At 46.5% G+C, this 21358-nt stretch overlaps 1 protein-coding gene across 1 annotated transcript in view; it reads left to right on the forward strand.

Annotated features, from left to right (window-relative positions):
* SLC4A4 (solute carrier family 4 member 4) overlaps nucleotides 1–21358 on the forward strand; it is a 287851-nt gene that overhangs the window by 133026 nt on the left and 133467 nt on the right. Inside the window, exons 4-5 of the mRNA XM_060247411.1 lie at nucleotides 16361–16521; nucleotides 19128–19307. Coding sequence (XP_060103394.1) covers nucleotides 16361–16521; nucleotides 19128–19307 — 341 coding nt within the window. The remainder of the gene's footprint in view (nucleotides 1–16360; nucleotides 16522–19127; nucleotides 19308–21358) is intronic.

Below are 21358 nucleotides of genomic sequence, written 5' to 3' on the forward strand. Positions count from 1 at the left end.
CTGACATACTTAGGCAAGAGATTTTGTGAATTGGGAGCCCGGTTTTTTGGGCTGTGCAAAAAAGGGTGGAAGGACAGATCTGTGGATAATTGCTGTCTGGAAGACATATTATTATGTTGTCCATACTGTATTTTTAATAGGGCTTTTGTTCACACCATAATCCCCCGTTGAGTCCTTTGTAGACAAAGGCAGGCAAAAGCAGTGAATTGCTGCAGATAAATGAATGAGTCAATTAATGGGTAAATAAGTGCGTGACTTTGGAGGTCCCGGGTGTAAATCTCACTTAAGCCATTAACTCAGCTAGGTTGCTTCAGGCAAGCTACTGTCCTTCACCTTTGGTTACCCATCCACAGTATGTGGCTAATCATGCTAGCCTACCTTACAGGGTTGTTTTACAAGCCACTGAGCAAATGTACGTGAAGCACTTAGCTCAGAAAGCCGATACATAAATGTGAAGCGATGGTGTTGTACTCCCAGGGTGAAATGCTTGTTCACTGGAATAATTTTAGCATGCGTTTAGCTCTTTCTTTCTGGAAATTAAGTCTAGATGAAGTTCAATGAAGTACAATCCTCTGAACATTTTCCTGGAATGTAAGCCCCTATGGAGTAGACTTCAGCAGGATTCTGAGTAGACCTTTTTTAGGATTGCATCACACTTCCCAACAAAAATAACTATCAGTTGTTTTGGGGTTAGCTGAACTAGGAAAAAGGGTCTGCACACTGCCTTGTTCAGTAGTTTCAGGTTGATTTATTAATATTTGGGGATAACAAGAAATGCAGATACACTGTGCTAAATCGGTGACATATTTAGTACCATAATTAATTAATTTGGTGCCATAATTAGTCCAGGAGCACCATGAAATCAACAGGATTTTGGGGGTATAATCTTTCAAGAGTTGAGAAGCTCCTTTCCCTTGTATTTGGCTGACACCCCAAAACTCTTTTGAGCTTGGTGGCACCTTTAAGACCAACAAAGTTTTATTCCAGGTATAAACTTTCGTGTTCATGCACGCTTCTTCGCATCTGAAGAAGCGTGCATGTACGCTAAAGCTTACACTTAAAAAATAAAAGTTTGTTGGTCTTAAAAGGCGCCACTGGTCTCAGACTTTGTTCTGTTGCTTCAGACCCCCCCCCCCCCCCCAAAAAAAATGTTGGTCTCTCAAATGCTAGTTGCTCTCACATCTGTTTGTTCTACTTCAGACCAACACGGCTAGCCCATGAAACGATACTTAAATCAAGGTGCCCAACAGTTTAATCAACTCAGTAATAATTAAACTAGATTTGAGGTTTTACTTGGACATGACAGTCACATGTCCCTCTCTCAAATGTAGACTTTGAGAAAGAAAAAGAACACAGCTGGGTCATTCCTTGGAGAGAAGAGTGCTGAGACATGATTTCTAGGGACCATCTTCTTCCTCTTTCCCCCAGAGCTTTTAAATATTAGCCTTTCAGTTTTTCTTCCATTGGGGCTGTGATAATCAGTGTCCCCTCTCAGTTGCAGAGTTTTGTGAGCAACAATTCTGCTTTGTGAGCTCCTGGCATTAAAGTTGTGAGCTACTGCATGAATTAGTGTGCTCTGGGGTCATCCTTCCTGAGCTAAGACAAAAATGTGTGAGCTGGTGGCTAAAAGTTGTGAGCTCCTGGCCTTAAAGTTGTGAGTTATTGTATAGATTATTGTGCCCCCGGGGTCATCCTTCCTGAGCTAAGACAAAAATGTGTGAGCTGGAGGCTAAAAGTTGTGAGCTACTGGCATTAAAGTTGTGAGTTATTGTATAGATTATTGTGCTCTGGGGTCATCCTTCCTGAGCTAAGACAAAAATGCGTGAGCTGTAGGCTAAAAATCTGTGAGCTGGCTCATGCTAACTCAGAGGGAACACTGGTGATAATCTACTTTCCCAGCCTTTGTTTTATGAGCCTTTTTATTGCGTTTGGCTGGATTAATCTGCCTGCCTGCGAAGGCTCCTTAGAAAGCTTGAGAGTCATGGAGTATAAGGACAGGTCCTCTTGTGGATCAAAAACTGGCTGAGTAATAGGAAGCAGAGAGTGAGTATAAATGGGCAGTCTTCGCAGTGGAGGACGGTAAGCAGTGGGGTGCCGCAGGGCTCGGTACTGGGTCCCATGCTCTTTAACTTGTTCATAAATGATTTAGAGTTGGGAGTGAGCAGTGAAGTGGCCAAGTTTGCGGATGACACTAAATTGTTCAGGGTGGTGAGAACCAGAGAGGATTGTGAGGAACTCCAAAGGGATCTGTTGAGGCTGGGTGAGTGGGCGTCAACGTGGCAGATGCGGTTCAATGTGGCCAAGTGCAAAGTAATGCACATTGGGGCCAAGAATCCCAGCTACAAATACAAGTTGATGGGGTGTGAACTGGCAGAGACTGAGCAAGAGAGAGATCTTGGGGTCGTGGTAGATAACTCACTAAAAATGTCAAGACAGTGTGCATTTGCAATAAAAAGGCCAATGCCATGCTGGGAATTATTAGTAAGGGAATTGAAAACAAATCAGCCAGTATCATAATGCCCCTGTATAAATCGATGGTGCGGTCTCATTTGGAGTAGTGTGTGCAGTTCTGGTCGCCGCACCTCAAAAAGGATATTATAGCATTGGAGAAAGTCCAGAGAAGGGCAACTAGAATGATTAAAGGGCTGGAGCACTTTCCCTATGAAGAAAGGTTGAAACGCTTGGGGCTCTTTAGCTTGGAGAAACGTCGACTGCGGGGTGACATGATAGAGGTTTACAAGATAATGCATGGGATGGAGAAAGTAGAGCAAGAAGTACTTTTCTCCCTTTCTCACAATACAAGAACTCGTGGGCATTCGATGAAATTGCTGAGCAGACAGGTTAAAACGGATAAAAGGAAGTACTTCTTCACCCAAAGGGTGATTAACATGTGGAATTCACTGCCACAGGAGGTGGTGGCGGCCACAAGCATAGCCACCTTCAAGAAGGGTTTAGATAAAAATATGGAGCACAGGTCCATCAGTGGCTATTAGCCACAGTGTATGTGTGTATATAAAATTTTTTGCCACTGTGTGACACAGAGTGTCGGACTTGATGGGCCGTTGGCCTGATCCAACATGGCTTCTCTTATGATCTTATGAATATCACTTTGCCCTCTTCATTTCTGTTACAGGTGCAGTAAAATTTTGGGATGCCACTGATATTTTTCTGCAGCTAACTTGGGAAGTTTGGATACCTCTCTGTCTCACACACACATGTCTACATGCCGCTCCCAAGTCTATCTGCACGAGTTTAGGGCAGGCCCCTAGCCAGGATTTTAAAAGTCGGGGGGCATGTAAAAAGTTGGGGGGCGCTTAGCAGCTCCCCTCCCCGGCCCCTGCCACCATGACTCAGGGTGCCTGACTGATAGGCAGGCCCTTTAAATGCCATGAGAGGTGCCCCTCAGTGCAATTTAAATTGTGGGAGGAGGGAGGGGATGGCCCCCAGCTTCTCAGCTTTCACCCCTGTGGCAGTGGAAGGTGGAAGGAAAGTTGGGGGCACCCAACATGAAGTCAGGGGGCAGGGTCCCCGCAGGCCCCCCCCCCCCCGCTGTAGCTAAAGGCCTGGTCTTAGGAAATTGGTTTCAGGCATATTTGATGTGCATATGCAAAGGTGGAAAGATATGTGCACATCTGGGTGTACGAGGTCCACATTTTTTCTGCACAGGACATTGGAATAATATCCCTGTTTCCTCACATTTCTAAGCAAGAGGGACTCCAAGCGTATGAAATATGCAAAGATAGAAAATGCAAGGGTAGACCGTCGAAAAATTTACAAAATTTTCACAGGTTACCTAAGATTCCATTTGAGACATGAGCTGTGACTTGAGTAGCATGGAAATTGGGTTCCATTTTTCAGCCGTGTTAACTGATGAAGAATTGTTTTGAAACGTCTTGCATACCTGGAAAGTGTTGGCTATAGAAATCTCTCTGGGATGTCTTCTGCCTTCTTTTTGGACTTTAGAAGGTCTTTGAACGCTATTATATGTCGGATTTACGATTACTATTGAAGAATGTGTTTTGAATTGTAATACTTATTTCTTATTACTTGTTTCTGAAGTGCGGCCACCAATTCTATCTTAGTATCTGTATTTACTATGATTATGTTTCAATCAATATTCCCTCTTAAGCTGAGTTAGTGTAAGCTAGCTCACAGTTTTTTAGCCTCTGGCTCGCACATTTTTGTCTTAGCTCACAATAGACTGATGTCTACTGGTAACTTGTGAAATTTTGTGAATTTTTTGATGGTCTAGCCTTGCATTTTCTGTCTTTGCGCTGCTCAAATCCCTGGCAAACAGGTCAGTCCCGTAGGCCACCTCCCCAGAGACCTCCAAGGGGGGAGCGCCTCTTCATCTCTTCAGGCTCTGTTTGATGCCAGTGGATGAGAGAGTCAATAGATCATAGAATCATAGAGTTGGGACTTCCAAGGTCATCTAGTCCTAATCCCTGCACCATGCAGGAAACTCACAAGTACCTCCCCCTAAATTCACAGGATCCTCATTGCTGTCAGATGGCCATCTAGCCTCTGTTTCAAAACCTCCAAGGAAGGAGAGCCCACTACCTCCCGAGGAAGCGTGTTCCACTGAGGAACCGCTCTAACGGTCAGGAAGTTCTTCCTAATGTTGAGCCGGAAACTCTTTTGATTTAATTTCAACCCACTGGTTCTGATCCTACCTCCTGGGGCCACAGAAAACAATTCCACACCATCCTGTCTATGACAGCCTTTCAAGTACTTGATGATGGTGATCATATCACCTCTCAGCCGCCTCCTCTCCAGGCTAAATATGCCCAGCTCCTTCAACCTTTCTTCATAGGGCTTGGTCTTATGAAGATGGCTCCCTGATGCCCACAATTTGTGCATGGGGGCATATGGGAAGGAGACAGAAGAAGAAGATATTGGATTTATATCCTGCCTCCACTCCGAAGAGTCTCAGAGCGGCTCACAATCGCCTTTACCTTCCTCCCCCACAACAGACACCCTGTGAGGTGGGTGGGACTGAGAGAGCTCAGACAGAAGCTGCCTTTTCAAGGACAGCTCTGTGAGAGCTATGGCTGACCCAAGGCCATTCCAGCAGGTGCAAGTGGAGGAGTGGGGAATCAAACCCGGTTCTCCCAGATAAGAGTCCACACACTTAACCACTACACCAGACTGGCTCTCCAGTCCTTCATGTGTTGCTTTTATCCCGTCTTCAGGTACATTTTGGTGTTGAGTTATCCCTTGATGCATTTTTTTGGGGGAGGGAGCATATGTGCAAGTTAGAATTTTAGGACTTTGTATGGTATTTAGAGATAAACAATGGTAAACCTCTCAGTATCTGGAAGGCACGGCAGCGTAATTGTACCTCCATGTTCTCCATGTTCAGAGGCAGCTTGCTTTTGATTCCCGGATGCTGGGCTTAAAGAAGGGAGAGTTATCAGCATCACACCCTGTTTTGAAAGCTGTCAGGAGCAGAACGCTCCTGGGTGAGCCTTTGATCTGATCGAGCCTGGCTTAAATAAAATCTGAAATGCCTTTAAGATTCCGCTCTGAATCCTGAAGATTCCAGCAAGGCTGGTTTCCGGCAGCTGAGGATTCCACCCCTAATCCAGCGGTAGGAGTGAATCGGAGCACAGCACGCACACTTATCTGAGTAACTGAATTGCTCTGAATTGCATTTGAACTTCGAGTCTTTTTGGTGGAAAGGAAAGGTCCCCTGTGCAAGCACCAGTTGTTTCTGACTCTGGGGTGATGTTGCTTTCACAACGTTTTCACGGCAGACTTTTTACAAGGTGGTTTGCCATTGCCTTCCCCAGTCCTCTACACTTTCCCCTCAGCAAGCTGGGGACTCCTTTGACCGACCTCGGAAGGATGGAAGGCTGAGTCAGCCTTGAGCCAGCTACCTGAAAACCCAGCTTCCACCGGGGATCGAACTCAGGTCATGAGCAGAGCTTAGGGCTGCCGTACTGCAGCTTTAACACTGAGCCATGGGGCTCTTCTTTTTGGTGGACAAATGGCTTAAACTCCCAAGGAGTGGATGTATTCCTGGGTGAGTGTCATCACATTTTTGTGCTGCGAATGTTTTTGAAAACATTTATACTCCACCTTTCCTTGTTGTTTGAAGCAGCTTAAAATAATAATAGTAAGACATTTTTTTAGTGAAAATAACAAAATTGTGAACCCTACATTATTTGCAATCATCTTATGCTTGTTTCTGGCATATATTGTGGCAACTGCACTTTGGTGTAGTGGTTTGGTGTAGTGCTTAAGCATGCAGACTCTTATCTGGGAGAACCGGATTTGATTCCCCACTCCTCCACTTGCAGCTGTTGGAATGGCTTTGGGTCAGCCAGAGCTCTTGTAGGAGTTGTCCTTGAAAGGGCAGCTGCTGTGAGAGCCTTCTCAGCCCCACCCACCTCACAGGGTGTCTGTTGTGGGGGAGGAAGATAAAGGAGATTGTGATACACTCTGAGATTCAGAGTGGAGGGCGGGATATAAATCCAATATCTTCTTCTTCTGTCTCCTTCCCATATGCCCTCATGCACAAATTGTGGGCATCAGGGAGCCATCTTCATAAGACCAAGTCCTATGAAGAAGGACTGAAGGAGCTGGGCATGTTTAGCCTGGCGAGGAGGCAGCTGAGAGGTGATATGATCACCATCTTCAAGTACTTGAATGGCTGTCATCTTGAGGATGGTGCAGAATCCAATATCATCATCATCTTCTTCTTCTTCGAATGTTTTAGAAATGGCATGATCTCTTCCTAGCAAACTTTTGGTATGTACCTGCTGACAAGTCACAACTAACTTCCGGTGACCCTAGCAAAAGGCTTTCAAAGAAAGTGAGAAGCAGAGATGGGTTGTCATTGTATTATGCTGCAGAGTCTTCCTTGGTGGTCTTCTATCCAAGTATCAACCCTGCCTGGTTTCTGAGATCTGACCAGATGGAGTACACCATGCTGCCTTTCCTCCTCTCCTTGTTCTTGTGGCCTAGAATAAATTTTCTGGACTGTTCAGAGGGTACCAATCCAAAATGCAACCCATCTGATTTCTAGATGGGCCGGTGATCTAATGTGGACTGAGTGTGCATTGGAAGCATTCCTGACCCACTTCCAAACCATTCCATTGATGCCCCCTTGTTTTTGTTTGACGTCATGGGTTTCAGGCTTCCATCATCAAGAAGCCTTTCGACACTGGTCTGTCAAGAAAATTCTGGGATGTGAAGAAGAAGAAGATATTGGATTTATATCCCGCTCTCCACTCCGAAGAGTCTCAGAGCGGCTCACAATCTGCTTTACCTTCCTCCCCCACCACAGACACCCTGTGAGAAAGATGAAGATATTGGATTTGTATCCCGCCCTCCACTCCGAAGAGTCTCAGAGCGGCTCACAATCTCCTTTACCTTCCTCCCCCACAACAGACGCCCTGTGAGGTGGGTGGGGCTGGAGAGGGCTCTCATAGCAGCTGCCCTTTCAAGGACAACCTCTGCCAGAGCTGTGGCTGACCCAAGGCCATTCAAGCAGGTGCAAGTGGAGGAGTGGGGAATCAAACCCGGTTCTCCCAGATAAGAGAGCTATGGCTGACCCAAGGCCATTCCAGCAGGTGCAAGTGGAGGAGTGGGGAATCAAACCCGCTTCTCCCAGATAAGAGTCCGCACACTTAACCACTACACCAAACCGTGACATTACCCCATGGGTCGGTAATGACTTGGTGCTTGCACAGGGGGCTACTGTTACCTTTAATGTCTTTATTAGGGCCCTCTAGCCCAGTCTCATTCAAACTGGGAAGCTACGTAGGGTCAGATCTGGTTAGAACTTGGACGGGAGACCATCAAGGAAGACGGGGGTTGCTATGCAGCAGAGGAAGGCAATCGCTTCTGTAAGTCTCTTACCTTGAAACCCCCTTGGGGTTGTCATGAATCAGGTCTGACCTGATAGCATGCAGCTATCATTATTAATATATAAGGGGTTTGAAGACAATGACATGAAAAGCACTGAGGCAGTGTGAGAAGACCAGAACGTGTCCAGAGGAGGGCAATGAAGATGGTGGGGGGTCTGGAGACCAAGTCCTATGAGCAAAGGTTGAAGGAGCTGGGCATGTTTAGCCTGGAGAGGAGGCAGCTGAGAGGCAATAGGATCACCGTCTCCAAGTGCTTGAAGGGCTGTCATATAGAGGAGGGTGCAGAATTGTTTTCTGTTGCCCCAGAAGGTAGGACCAGAACCACTGGGTTGAAATTAAATCAGATGAGTTTCCAGTTCAATATTAGGAAGAACTTCCTGACCGTTAGAGCGGTTCCTCCGTGGAACAGGCTTCCTTGGGAGGTGGTGGGCTCTCCTTCCATGGAGGTATTTAAAAGGAGGCTAGATGGCCATCTGACAGCAATGCTTATTCTGTGAAGTTAAAGTAAAGGTAGGTCCCCTGTGCAAGCACCAGTCGTTTTCGACTCTGGGGTGATGTTGCTTTCACAACGTTTTCACGGCAGACTTTTTTACGGGGTGGTTTGCCATTGCCTTCCCCAGTCATCTACGCTTTCCCCCTAGCAAGCTGGGGACTCATTTGACCGGCCTTGGAAGGATGGAAGACTGAGTCAGCTTGGAGCCAGCTGCCTGAACCAGCTTTTGCTGGGATCGAACTCAGGTCATGAGCAGAGGGCTCCGACTGCAGTACTGCAGCTTTACCACTCTGTGCCGCGGGGCTCTTTCTGTGAACTTAGGGGGAGGTATTTGTGAGTTTCCTGCATTGTACAGGGGGTTGGACTCCATGACCCTGGAGGTCCCTTCCAACTCTGTGATTCTAAGTGAAATGCTGCCAGGGACTTGAAAGCAGTTTTGTGGAACTCAAGCACGGAACGACAATGGTTAACAAGATCTTTAGCCTTGTTAACAAGAGTGCGTGCGGCAAAAGATTAACCCTGGCATGCGTCAGGGTTTGTGCTTGGGATTCCTCCTTGCTGAAAGCATCTTAATGTTTCTCTAGCGATGATGATGAAGTTTTAGCAGCATGAAGAGTAACGTTTCTGTTCTCAGGGGAAATGCAAGGACTTGATATGCGCAGTTTCATTAAGGGTAGTCATGTTGCTCTGTAGCAGAAGAGGTAGATTCAAATCCAGGAAAAGTTTAGAGACAAACAAAATCTTCAGAGTATAAGTGCGAGAGAATCGAAGTTCCCTTCCTCAGATACAAGTGATTTTTGTCTGGTGAAGGCAGGACTTTTTTTTTGCAGCAGGAACTCCTTTGCATATTAGGCCACACACCCCTGATGTAGCCAATGCTTCTGGAGCTTACAGCAGGCCCCGTACGAAGAGCCCTGAAAGCTCTTGGAGGATTGGCTACATTAGGGGTGTGTAGCCTAATATACAAAGGAGTTCCTCCTGCCAAAAAAACCTTGGGTTAAGGGAACTTTGCCTCTTGAATGTTATACCCCCCAAAAATCTCTTGGTCTCTAAGGACGCCTGCATTGCTGATAAGGATAGTACTTATTATGGTGTTCTCGCTATTATGCGAGCTAATTAGAGAAAGCTAGGAATTCTTTTGGCACTACTGGACCTGGAAAACTGTACAATACTTATAAGAATGGTCCCTGGAAGAAGGATTTGCGATCCGAAACGGCTTGCAAAGAGGACCGGTTCTCTGTTGGACCACCTACTTTTAATACTGGACTGAATGTAATTTAGTGACTTTCAGCCACATAAGGGCGGTAGGAGCACTGAGTAACTCAGGAGGTTTTAACTTGGTGATATGTCCTGATAATATTCGTTTTGTATTTTGATACTTATTATTCACAACAAGTTAAAATTACATTTTGCACAGAGAGTTTTTTCTTTTTGTTAGGGCTTTTTTTTTTTTTTTGTAGCAGGAACTCCTCTGCATATTAGGCCACACACCCCGGATGTGGCCAATCCTTCTGGAGCTTACAGCAGGACCTGTACTAAGAGCCCTGAAAGCTCTTGGAGGATTGGCTACATCAGGGGTGTGTAGCCTAATATACAAAGGCGTTCCTGCTACAAAAAAAGCCTTGGGTAAAGGGAACTTTGCCTCTTGAAAGTTATTACCCCCCCCCCCCCCAAATCTCTTGGTCTCTAGGGTGCTACTGTATTCAGACCTAGCTCTTGATGTACACAGAAATTATGGTCCTAAAGCCACTGAAGATCATGGATGGGAATGCATGGCTTCAGTCTTCACTGCACTGAGTATGAACCCAAAGTGTAGGGCTGTATTCTAGCGGGACTAAGTTTAGAACCCTCATATCTAAGTTTAGAATCCACATAACCATCTCTTCCATTACAACCCATTACAACCCCCCCCCCCCCGCACTCCCTTCAGCCATTGTCTAGGTGTCTCTCGCAGGTGCCTGACCCCAGGATGACTCAATTAGCTGTCGCCAGGGGAGGGGCCTTGTTGGGTGAGGCCCCTGCCCTGTGAAATGCACTCTGGGATGACACCTGTGCCCTGTCGGACTCGTTTAGTTTCTGAAGGGCTTGTAAAGCTAAATTGTTTCGGTTGGCCTTTCGAGGCGAAACTCCAAGTTGAGGAGTCTTACGAGCGAAAATTCTACTTCACCCACTACTGGGATTAAAGTTGCGAGCTACTGTATAAATTAGTCTGGTCTGGGGCCATTTTTCTTGCGCTGACAGAAATGCGTGAGCCAGAGGCTAAAAAACTGTGAGCTAGCTCACACTAACTCGGCTTAGAGGGAACACTGGTAACCACATGTTCGGGCTGTTTTCGCAGTGGTATGGTGATTTCAATATTTCAGTGTTAATATTTTATATTGGTTATTTGGTTTTATGTTGTTTTTACCTTATTGGTTTTATTGTTGTAAGTCACCTTGAGACCCTGTAGGTGAGCAGTGTCTAAAAAGATAGAACATAAGAACATAAAAGAAGCTATGTTAGATCAGGCCAATGGCCCATCCAGTCCAACATTCTGTGTCACACAGTGGCAAAAATTTTACACACGGTGGCTAATAGCCACTGATGGACCTGTGTTCCATATTTTTATCTAAACTCCTCTTGAAGCTGTCTATGCTTGTGGCCACCACCACCTCCTGTGGCAGTGAATTCCACATGTTAATCACCCTTTGGGTGAAGAAGTACTTTCTTTTATCCGTTTTAACCTGTCTGCTCAGCAATTTAATCGAATGCCCACGAGTTCTTGTATTGTGAGAAAGGGAGAAAAGTACTTCTTTCTCTACTTTCTCCATCCCATGCATTATCTTGTAAACCTCTATCATGTCACCCCGCAGTCGACGTTTCTCCAAGCTAAAGAGTCCCAAGCGTTTCAACCTTTCTTCATAGGGAAAGTGTTCCACCCCTTTAATCATTCTAGTTGCCCTTTTCTGGACTTTCTCCAATGCTATAATATCCTTTTTTAGGTGCGGCGACCAGAACTGCACACAGTACTCCAAATGAGACCACACCATCAATTTATACAGGGGCATTTTGATACTGGCTGATTTGTTTTCAATTCCCTTCCTAATAATTCCCAGCATGGCGTTGGCCTTTTTTATTGCAAACGCACACTGTCTTGACATTTTCAGTGAGTTATCTACCATGACCCCAAGATCTCTCTCTTGGTCAGTCTCTGCCAGTTCACACCCCATCAACTTGTATTTGTAGCTGGCATTCTTGGCCCCAATGTGCATCACTTTCCACTGGGCCACATTGAACCGCATCTGCCACGTTGATGCCCACTCACCCAGCCTCAACAGATAGATAGATAGATAGATAGATAGATAGATAGATAGATAGATAGATAGATAGATAGATAGATAGATAGATAGAGAGAGAGAGAGAGAGAGAGAGAGAGAGAGAGAGAGAGAGAGAGAGAGAGAGAGAGAGAGAGTATTTTGTGACAGTCTAGCTTGGGGGTGGCCAAACTGTGGCTCAGGAGCCACATGTGGCTTTTGAAGCCCCCACTGCCCTGTTGGTCAGCTTAGAGAAGGCATTTCTCTCTTTACATCACTTCTGCGAGCCCTGCTAGCTGGCAGCTTGGAGAATGCATTTAAAGTTAAAAGTTGCTTTCTTTCCACCTCTCCTTCCCTCCTCCCTCCTGTTTGCGTTCCTCCCTGTCTTGTGGCTCTCAAACATCTGATGTCCATGTCTTGCGGCTCTCAGACATCTGACGTTTCTTCTATTAAGTTAAGCAAATTTGGCCACCCCTGGTCAAGTATTTCTACAGACCTCAAGAGGTGTGAGGTTTGGTTCGAGTCTTGAACATTCAAATTTCTGCAGTAACTCCCATGTTTCACCCATTTTGCGACGCTCAGTTGATTCAAGAAAAATCTGTCCAGACTAGCCAGAAAAAGGAGACGTTTTCTCTGCTGCCTTAGTTGAAGATCAGGGCAAAGGGCAAATGCTGGCCTGAGTTTAAAAAATAAATAAATTCCACCCTTAAAAGCTGTTTCATAACCACATCCAGAGGTTGTAAATTCCTGACCCTGTTTGGAGCTTTTTTAACACCTGCATGGGAAGGAGCAGAGGCAAAATTAAATCTCTAGTCGCAGTGGGGTAATGATGGAGGATCCAGCCCTCGTTGAACTCTTTTGTTATCCGTTCATTTCCAGATCGAAGGAAGTTTAGTTTAGTTTATTTACGATTTATATCCCGCCCTTCCCACCGAAGTGGCTTAGGGCGGCTCACAGCATATAAAATCTAACATAAAAATATTAAATTTAAACTTTTACACGGTTAAAACATTAAAAAAATATAACAGCAGTCTATTAAAACTACACTCAGTTTCCAATGCCGGTTAGTTATAAGCCAGCCGGAAGAGGACTGTCTTACAGGCCCTGTGGAACTGGGCAAGGTCCCGCAGGGCCCTCACCTCTTCTGGCAGCTGGTTCCACCAGAAAGGGGCCGTTACAGAGAAAGCTCTGTCCCTGGTAGATTTCAGGCGGGCTTCCTTTGGCCCGGGGATAACGAGCAGATTTTGAGATCTGGATCTCAGTACTCTCTGGGGAACATGTGGGGAGAGACGGTCCCTAAGGTAGGCAGGTCCTAGGCCATATAGGGCTTTAAAGGTAATAACCAGCACCTTGTACTGAGAGAAAGCCCTGTCCCTGGTAGATTTCAGGCGGGCTTCCTTTGGCCCGGGGACAACGAGCAGATTTTGAGTTCCCGATCTCAGTACTCTCTGGGGAACATGTGGGGAGAGAGTACTGAGATCGGGAAGGGAGATCATGCAAAGCTGGAGATGCCAGCATCTGCAGTAGCAAAGTCCAGGCATCATGCCAAGCTATGGTTGTGGAAATTTTATGATGGTGTAGTGCAGGGCTGTCGAACTCATTTGTTTTGTGGGCCGGATCTGACATAAATGAGACCTTGTTGAGCTGAGCCGTGTGTGTCATCAAGTGTAATGCTAGGTAGCATTGATAGAAACTTTATAAAGGACACAGACAAACACAATTATATATTTTTTAAAAATAAAAACTTAAAACATGCTTAAAAGATTAGTACTCTTGCAATATTTTATTTATCTCTGGTGACTGACATCTCTTGCTCTGAATTATTGCATCAAAATCTGGAGACAATGTCTGTGCTGTAGCAATCTTGGGTATGCTGTTCAGGTGTAATTCAGGTGGGTGACTATAAGTTGCAAACCTATTTTTGATTTACTGACATTCATTACAGAAATCTCGTGGTCCGTGCTTTGAGCTTGAGGCCTAGGGGAAAACATGAAATGGCTGGGCATTGCGAACTTTTGTATATAAGTTGCGTTATGTGCTGGTCAGCCAATGGAGAAAGCAGAGGCTTTGCTCTGGAGCTCCTGTGTGATTGACCAAGTCTGGCAAAGCAAGATATTATGCTGAAGGAAGCAAGAGAGAGGGAAAAGAAAGCAGACAACAGCAAGTTGCTTGTGGGCCTGACAGAAGCCCTCGGGGGGCCTGATCTGGCCCCTGGGCTGCGTGTATGATATCCCTGGTTTAGTGGGTTATCTGTATTGGCAAACCCATGTTGTTAGACAGGGGTGGCCAACGGTAGCTCTCCAGATGTTATTTTTGCCTACAACTCCCATCAGCCCCAGCCATTGGTCATGCTGGCTGGGGCTGATGGGAGTTGTAGGCAAAAAAACCATCTGGAGCGCTACCGTTGACCACCCCTGTTGTAAGGCGAGCACAAACCAGAATAAAAAATGATGGTTTAAAGTGGGTAGCTAACTATAGGAGCCCATAGAAAACAGCAAGAGTCCAGTAACACCTTAAGGACGACCATAATTTGTGGCAAGGTGTGACTCACAATTCTCATACTCTGCCTCCAATCTTTGTTAGTCTTTAAGGGGCTGCTGGATGTTTCCTTTTTTCTGTTACAGACAAACTAACATGGCTACCCATCTTGAGCTATAACAGAGCCAGTGTGGTGTCATGTTTAGAGCAGGGGGGGGTCAAATATATGGCCCAAGGGATGGAAGGCTTCTATCTGGCCAAGGTGCAGCTGGTTATTCCATTGATTTATTTATCTATTCCTTGGATTTATATCCCGCCCTCCCTGCCGAAGCAGGCTCAGGGCGGCACACAACAATCAAGGCTAAAACAATAAAACAATGAATCAACATTGGAGTTTTGACAATTGATAATAGCAACTGGAGAGCCAGTTTGGTGTAGTGGTTAAGTGCGTGGACTCTTATCTGGGAGAACCCAGTTTGATTCCCCACTCCTCCACTTGCACCTGCTAGCATGACCTTGGGTCAGCCATAGCTCTGGCAGTGGTTGTCCTTGAAAGGGCAGCTGCTGTGAGAGCCCTCTCAGCCTCACTCACCTCACAGGGTGTCTGTTGTGGGGGAGGAAGGGAAAGGAGATTGTGAGCCGCTCTGAGACTCTTCGGAGTGGAGGGCGGGTTATAAATCCAATATCTTCATCTACCTCACAGGGTGTCTGTTGTGGGGGGAGGGGAAGGGAAAGGAGATTGTGAGCCGCTCTGAGACTCTTCGGAATGGAGGGCGGGATATAAATCCAATATCATCTTCTTCTTCTTCTTCTTCTTCTTCTTCTTCTTCTTCTTCTTCTTCTTCTTCTTCTTCTTCTTCTTCTTCTTCTTCTTCTTCTTCTTCTTCTTCAATTAAATAATTTAAAACCATTTAAAACAGTTTTGATGCTAGTATTAATTTCAATTTCAACATTCAGTGATGTTGGGGGGTTCTTTCGTACTATAATTCAGCTGAAGGCAAGTCGAAATAGGACTGTTTTACAGGCCTTGCGGAACTGAGCAAGGTCCCGCAAGGCCCTTATTTCCTCTGGAAGTTGGTTCCGCCAGTAGAGGGCCGCAATTGAGAAGGCTCTCTCTGTAGTAGACTCCAGTCTCACCTCCCTCGGCCTGGGAACTGACAATAAGTTCTGCGTCCCAGATCTAAGTACCCTCTGGGGAACATGTGGGGAGAGATGGTCCCTAAGGTAGACAGGTCCTTGGCCATATAGGGCCTTAAAGGTAATAACCAGCACCTTGTAGCGAATCCGGAATACTGTTGGCAGCCAGTGCAGTTCCCGCAGCCTTGGCTGTATGTGCTCCCGTATAGAGAGACCCAATAACAGCCTGGCCGCTGCATTCTGCACCAACTGCAGTTTCCAGGTACGAGATAAGGGCAGCCCCATGTAGAAGGCATTGCAGTAGTCCAGTCTCGAGGTGGCCATCACATGGATCACAGTTGCCAGGTCGCTACGTTCAAGGAAGGGGACCAGCTGTCTTACCCGCTTAAGATGGAAGAAGGCGGATTATTGCCAGATGACTGAAGCTGTGATCTAAGAGACTGGCTTTGGAATCCCCACCTTGCCGTAGCAGCTCACTCAGTAACCTTGGGTCCCGTAGGTCATGCACTGCCCATGGCTCATTTAAGATTAAGAGAGCTATATTTTGCTCAGGATGTGAACTGCTCTGCTCAGTAGGGGGGGGGGGAATTTGAGGGAATACTGTTGTAAAAATAAATAAATAATATATTCTAAAAACAAAATTATCTAAATATAAGGTTTTTTTTTAAAAAAAACTGGCCATGCCAGAAGTGATATCATCATGACATTGGTGATTGCCCCTCCCCTTTTCCTCCCATCATCCAACTGAATAGGGAGGAGGAGGGGGAGGAGCCTCAGCCAATAGAGGGAAGAGAGGCTTGGCTCAGTAGCTCTGCTGTTAGTTTGCTGGCAAAGCAAGCTCTTCCTCCCCTCAGGATGTGAACTAGAAGTACAGAATACAGTATTAGAGAAGGGCCAGAGGGAGGTGGGAGGTCTTCTACTGAATCAGGGGACAGCCCTCTTCCGGGACACCAAGAGGAAATCTCTGCGGATGCTCTGGATTTCTGGAGCTCCAAAAGCCTCCCTAGCAGCTGTAAATGCTGTGCTGAAAAGCTGTACTTTTGTGAGACTACCCTTGTTGCTTATATTTTCTGTCTGTCTTGCAGGTGGATAAAGTTTGAAGAAAAAGTAGAACAGGGAGGAGAGAGGTGGAGTAAACCTCACGTCGCCACGTTATCCCTGCACAGTTTGTTTGAGCTGAGGACGTGTATAGAGAAAGGGTCGATCCTGTTGGACATGGAGGCCTCATCACTACCTCAGGTAGTAGGTAAGCACTCTCGAAGGCAGCCCTTTCAGGAAACAGACTGTTCTCTTTGACGAGAATCACCAGATGGAAAGTTAAGAGTCAGGCATAGTGGGCTGGACTGCCAGTCTCTACTCCTCTTTCCTCATCTTTGGTGTCACGAGGCAAGTGACTTGGGCATCCTGATACGTTTTTGCAGGACTGTCTGGCAAAACAAAGGGCACGGCATAACACCTAGTACATTAAAAAGCAGAGTTAAAGGATCTGGGGAGCAGATTTGGGGCACTAAGCGGTGTTGTCTGTATTCAGTGAGAAACAGGGCATGCATTGCAACACTTCCATCCCAAGCATGCTTGTTAAACCAAGTTTGGTGTAGTGGTTTAGTGTGGGACTTTTATCTGGGAGAACCACCCCTCCACTTGCAGCTGCTGGAATGGCCTTGGGTCAGCTACAACTCTCACAGAGCTGTCCTTGAAAGGGCAGCTGCTGGGAGAGCCCTCTCCAGCCCCACCCACCTCACAGGGTGTCTGTTGTGGGGGGGGGAGGTAAAGAGATTGTGAGCCGCTCTGAGACTCTTTGGAGTGGAGGGCAGGATGTAAATCCAATCTCTTCTTCTTCTTCTTCTTCTTCTTCTTCTTCTTCTTCTTCTTCTTCTTCTTCTTCTTCTTCTTCTTCTTCTTCTTCTTCTTCTTCTTCTTCTTCTTCTTCTTCTTCTTCTTCTCCTCCTCTCACAGAGCTGTCCTTGAAAGGGCAGCTGCTGTGAGAGCTCTCTCAGCCCCACCTGCCTCACAGGGTGGTTTTTTGTGGGGGAGGGAGATGGTGAGTTTCTCTGAGACTTTGAGATTCAGAGTGGAGGGGTGGGATATAAGTCCAATATCATCATCATCTTCTTCAATACCAGTGCAGGGAAAAGCCTGGTTTGGAGGAAATACTGGCGTGCTTCTGGATCACAGAAAACAACTCTGATTCAGAATGCCTTTTCACCCAGCTCTGATTAGGTTGCCAGCTGCACCCACTGTAGGAGCCCAGGGGACCGGCCTGTGGTAATTGAGGGCTTTCATGACATCTGGTTCAGATGGAATAACATATTCTGTGTGGAGCTGCTCTTGCTGAACATCTGCAGTTTAAAATGCAGCTGCTCATTCATCGATTGGCCACAGCAACAAACATATTGCACCGCTTCTAAAAGATCTTCCCCAGCCACTGTTGTATTTCTGGGGCCTCTTCAAGATACTGGATTTGACGGGAACTGCCTCTAGAGAGAGCTCAGTACTCTGGGGAAAACTTCCAACAACTTCCCTGCCGCTAGGGTTGCCAATTCGCAGGTGGGGGCAGGGGACCTCCCCCCCCCTCCCCAATTTGGAGGTCGTCCCCCCCACTTCAAGGTTATCTGAAATTGGGAGGGGGGATGTCTGCTGGGTACTCCCATTAACCATATGGAGAGGGATTCCCACAGGGTATAATCGAGAATTGATCCATGGGTATCTGGGGCTCTGGGAGGGGCTGTTTGTTGAGATAGAGGCACCAGATTCACAGCATATCATCCGAGGCCTCTCCTCAAAACATCTTCCAAGTTTCAAAAGGATTGGGGCAGGGGGTCCAATTCTATGAGCCCCCAAACAAGGTGCCCCTAATTCATTATTCCCAATGGAGGAAAGGCTTTGAAAAGGTGTGCGGTCCCTTTAAATGTGATGGCCAGAACTCCCTTTGGAGTTCAGTCGTGCTTGTTACAACCTTGCTCTCCCTCACCCTATGGTGTTGTTCTGTTTGGGTTCTGTCTCTTTTTAAAGGAGCTTCTGTGGCTGCAGGGAACATGAATTGAGTCTGAAAAACCCAGACCCAAACCCGGACTCAACTCTTTAAAAACAATAATGATTCATTCGTCCCTGTGTGTATTGGGTGGAGTGGGAACTTTATAGTGGGCTTAGAGGTAGAGGAGTTTGTGACCGCTCTGAGATTCAGAGTATAGGGATATACATCCAATTTCTTCTTCTTCTCCTTCTCTTTCTCTTCCTCCTCCTCTTCCATTTGTTATGAAGGCCAGATCTGACATAAATGAGACCTTGTTGGGCCAGGCCATGTTGGGTTGGGCCAAGCCATGTCAGGCTGGTGCATGTGTGTAACAGAGAGATAATTTTTATAGAGAACACAGATAAGCACAAATATATATATTTTAAAAAACTTAAAACATGCTTAAAACGTTAGCACTAATTGGTCTTAAAGATTCTTGCTTTGTATTTCTCCCAGGGATCCAGGGAACTGGGCAAAGGAAGCTCTGGCTCTTTCCTTCCTTCCCCAGGGGACCAGGAGGTGGGGAGGAGCCTCAGCTAATGGAGAAAATAGAGGTTTTGCTCTGTAGCTCTGCTGTGCGATTGAGCAAGCCTTGCAAAGCAAGCTGTTACGCAGAAGGAAGCAAGAGAGAGGGAGAAGGAAGCAGATGACAGCCAGTTGCTCGGGGGCCTGATAGGAGCCCTCCAGGGGCCTGATTCAGCCCCCCCAAACTGCATGTTTGAAACCCCTGCTTTATCGCCTAGAAACAACTTGGCAACTTGTTTTCAGATTCTTGATTTGTTATCCCCCCCCCCCCTTCTTTGTTCTCTCCCCTCGGCAACCTTCCTTTCCACGACCAGAGATGATTGTTGACAATCAGATCGAGACCGGGCTGCTGAAGCAAGACATGAAGGATAAAGTCACCTACACGCTGCTCAGGAAACATCGGCACCAGACCAAAAAATCTAACCTACGCTCGCTGGCTGACATCGGGAAGACCGTCTCCAGTGCAAGTAGGATGTTTACCAACCCCGATAATGGTAATGCAGAGGCCAGTGGGCTGTGGCCTTCCGTTAGAGACCCACCGAAACTACCCCCCCCACACTAACTCCACCACCATCTCATGGCAACGCATCTAATCCCACGAGTAGATTAGCAGACCATACTGACCGATGCATCAGTTATGGCTTCTGGAGGCTTCTAACGCTGTGGCGCATCGCTCTAACCATATCTCCACTGGACTAACGGGGGAAAAGATATGGGAGTGTTTTGTGGTTGTTTGTCTTCTAATGGAGCACGTGGCTAATAGGGGGGGGGCGGCAAGTTAAACTTTGAGTAAAGCATCTGGCGTTATGCTCATAACGTGGCATTTGAAGTGTGAGGTGAACCTGAGGCAAATTGTGGAGGCGAGTGGCCCACTGGTCGCACCAAGAATAGGTGTTAAGTGTTGGAGCGGATGAAATTAAAGATGGCTGACGTCATATCAAATACTGGAGGGCTTCTGTTAGAGCTTGGAGAATTCGTTTGAAAGGGGCACTTCATTTATTTCTTCTAGCTCTGGTCAGAAGTTTGAAAGGGTAGTGCTGTTGTCTGTGTCAAAGCCTCAGAAATCACATGACCAACTGCTGGAACCGGTGGGAGTAGTTGGGGACGAGGACCAGCACAACAGGTGTTGAGGCAATGCTGCAGAGTCACTTCCAGCATGAACCTGGAAATGACATCATTGTGTCAACATGACATTCTAGGATTCACCAGAGAGCCTTGGTGGAATCATAGAGCACCACACTGATGATTACTTCTGGGTTTGTGCAAGGAGTGACGTCTATCGGCCACCTTGGTCCAGGGCAGAAGGACTTCCACTACATCTGTAGTGGAAGTGGGAGAGCTCTGAAATGTCATGATTTCGAAACTTTTCTTTGAATAAATAGGAGTAAGCTAGGTGTAGGGTTCTGCATCATGCCATTGGTGAAAGGGGACTTTATTTTATTTTAATTATTTTTTTGTTAATTTGTATTCTGCCCTTTCCCGCAAGCGGGCTCAGGGTGGATAACAACAAAAGCTAGAACAATTAAAAACTACAAGCTAAAACCATAAAATACAATAAAACAAATGGCGCATATGTCACAGGCGGTGGTTTCCATTGGGCGTATTTTGTATATCAGTACAGCAGTGGGCCCAGAGATCGAATAATAAATTAAGATAAGATAATATAGTATCATGACAGGCAAGGGAGGCCAAGCAGATGGAAATAAGGATGTCTGCTGCCTCAACCGAAGGCCCAGTGGAACAGCTTCATCTTGCAGGCCTTACAAAATGGCATCAAATCAGGTAGGGCCCAGATTTCTACAGGGGGCTGATTCCTCCAGGCTGGGGCCAAGGCCGAAAAGGCCCTGGCTCTGGGCGAGGCAAGTCGAACATCCTTCCGGCCAGGGATGGTCAGAAGACGCTGCGAAGTGGAACACAGCGATCTCTGGGGCACATATAGGGAGAGGTGATCCTGCAGGTATGTCGGTCCCAGGCCACGTAAGGCTTTAAATCAGGGGTTTTGAACTAATGTGTTACGAGGGTCGGATTTCATTTCATTTCATTTTATTTGATTTATATCCCGCCCTACCCCACCGAAGCGGGCTCAGGGTGGCTCACAACATAATAATTCTAACAATAAGGTTTAAAAATTAAAATACAATAATAATTTACATAATTAAAACAACCAGTATATCAATGTATCAATCAATGTCAGTATGCTATTTTATTGTCTTCCTTTAGAATATTTCAATGCCGGTCAGTTATAAGCCAACTGGAAGAGGACTGTCTTACAGGCTCTGCGGAACTGTCCAAAGTCCCGCAGGGCCCTGACCTCTTCCGGTAGCTGGTTCCACCAGCAAGGGGCTGTGATTAAGAAGGCCCTGTCCCTAGTTGGCTTCAGCCGGGCCTCCTTTGGCCCGGGGATTACAAGCAGATTTCGAGAGCCGGATCGCAGCACTCTCTGGGGAGCATAAATCTGATATAAATGAGACCTTGAGGGGCCGACCAAGTTGGGTTGGGCTGAGCCATGTTGGATTGTGGGGGGGAGAGCCTCAGTCAATAGAAG

The sequence above is a fragment of the Heteronotia binoei genome, chromosome 9 (genome assembly GCF_032191835.1).
Source record: "Heteronotia binoei isolate CCM8104 ecotype False Entrance Well chromosome 9, APGP_CSIRO_Hbin_v1, whole genome shotgun sequence".
NCBI lineage: Eukaryota > Metazoa > Chordata > Lepidosauria > Squamata > Gekkonidae > Heteronotia > Heteronotia binoei.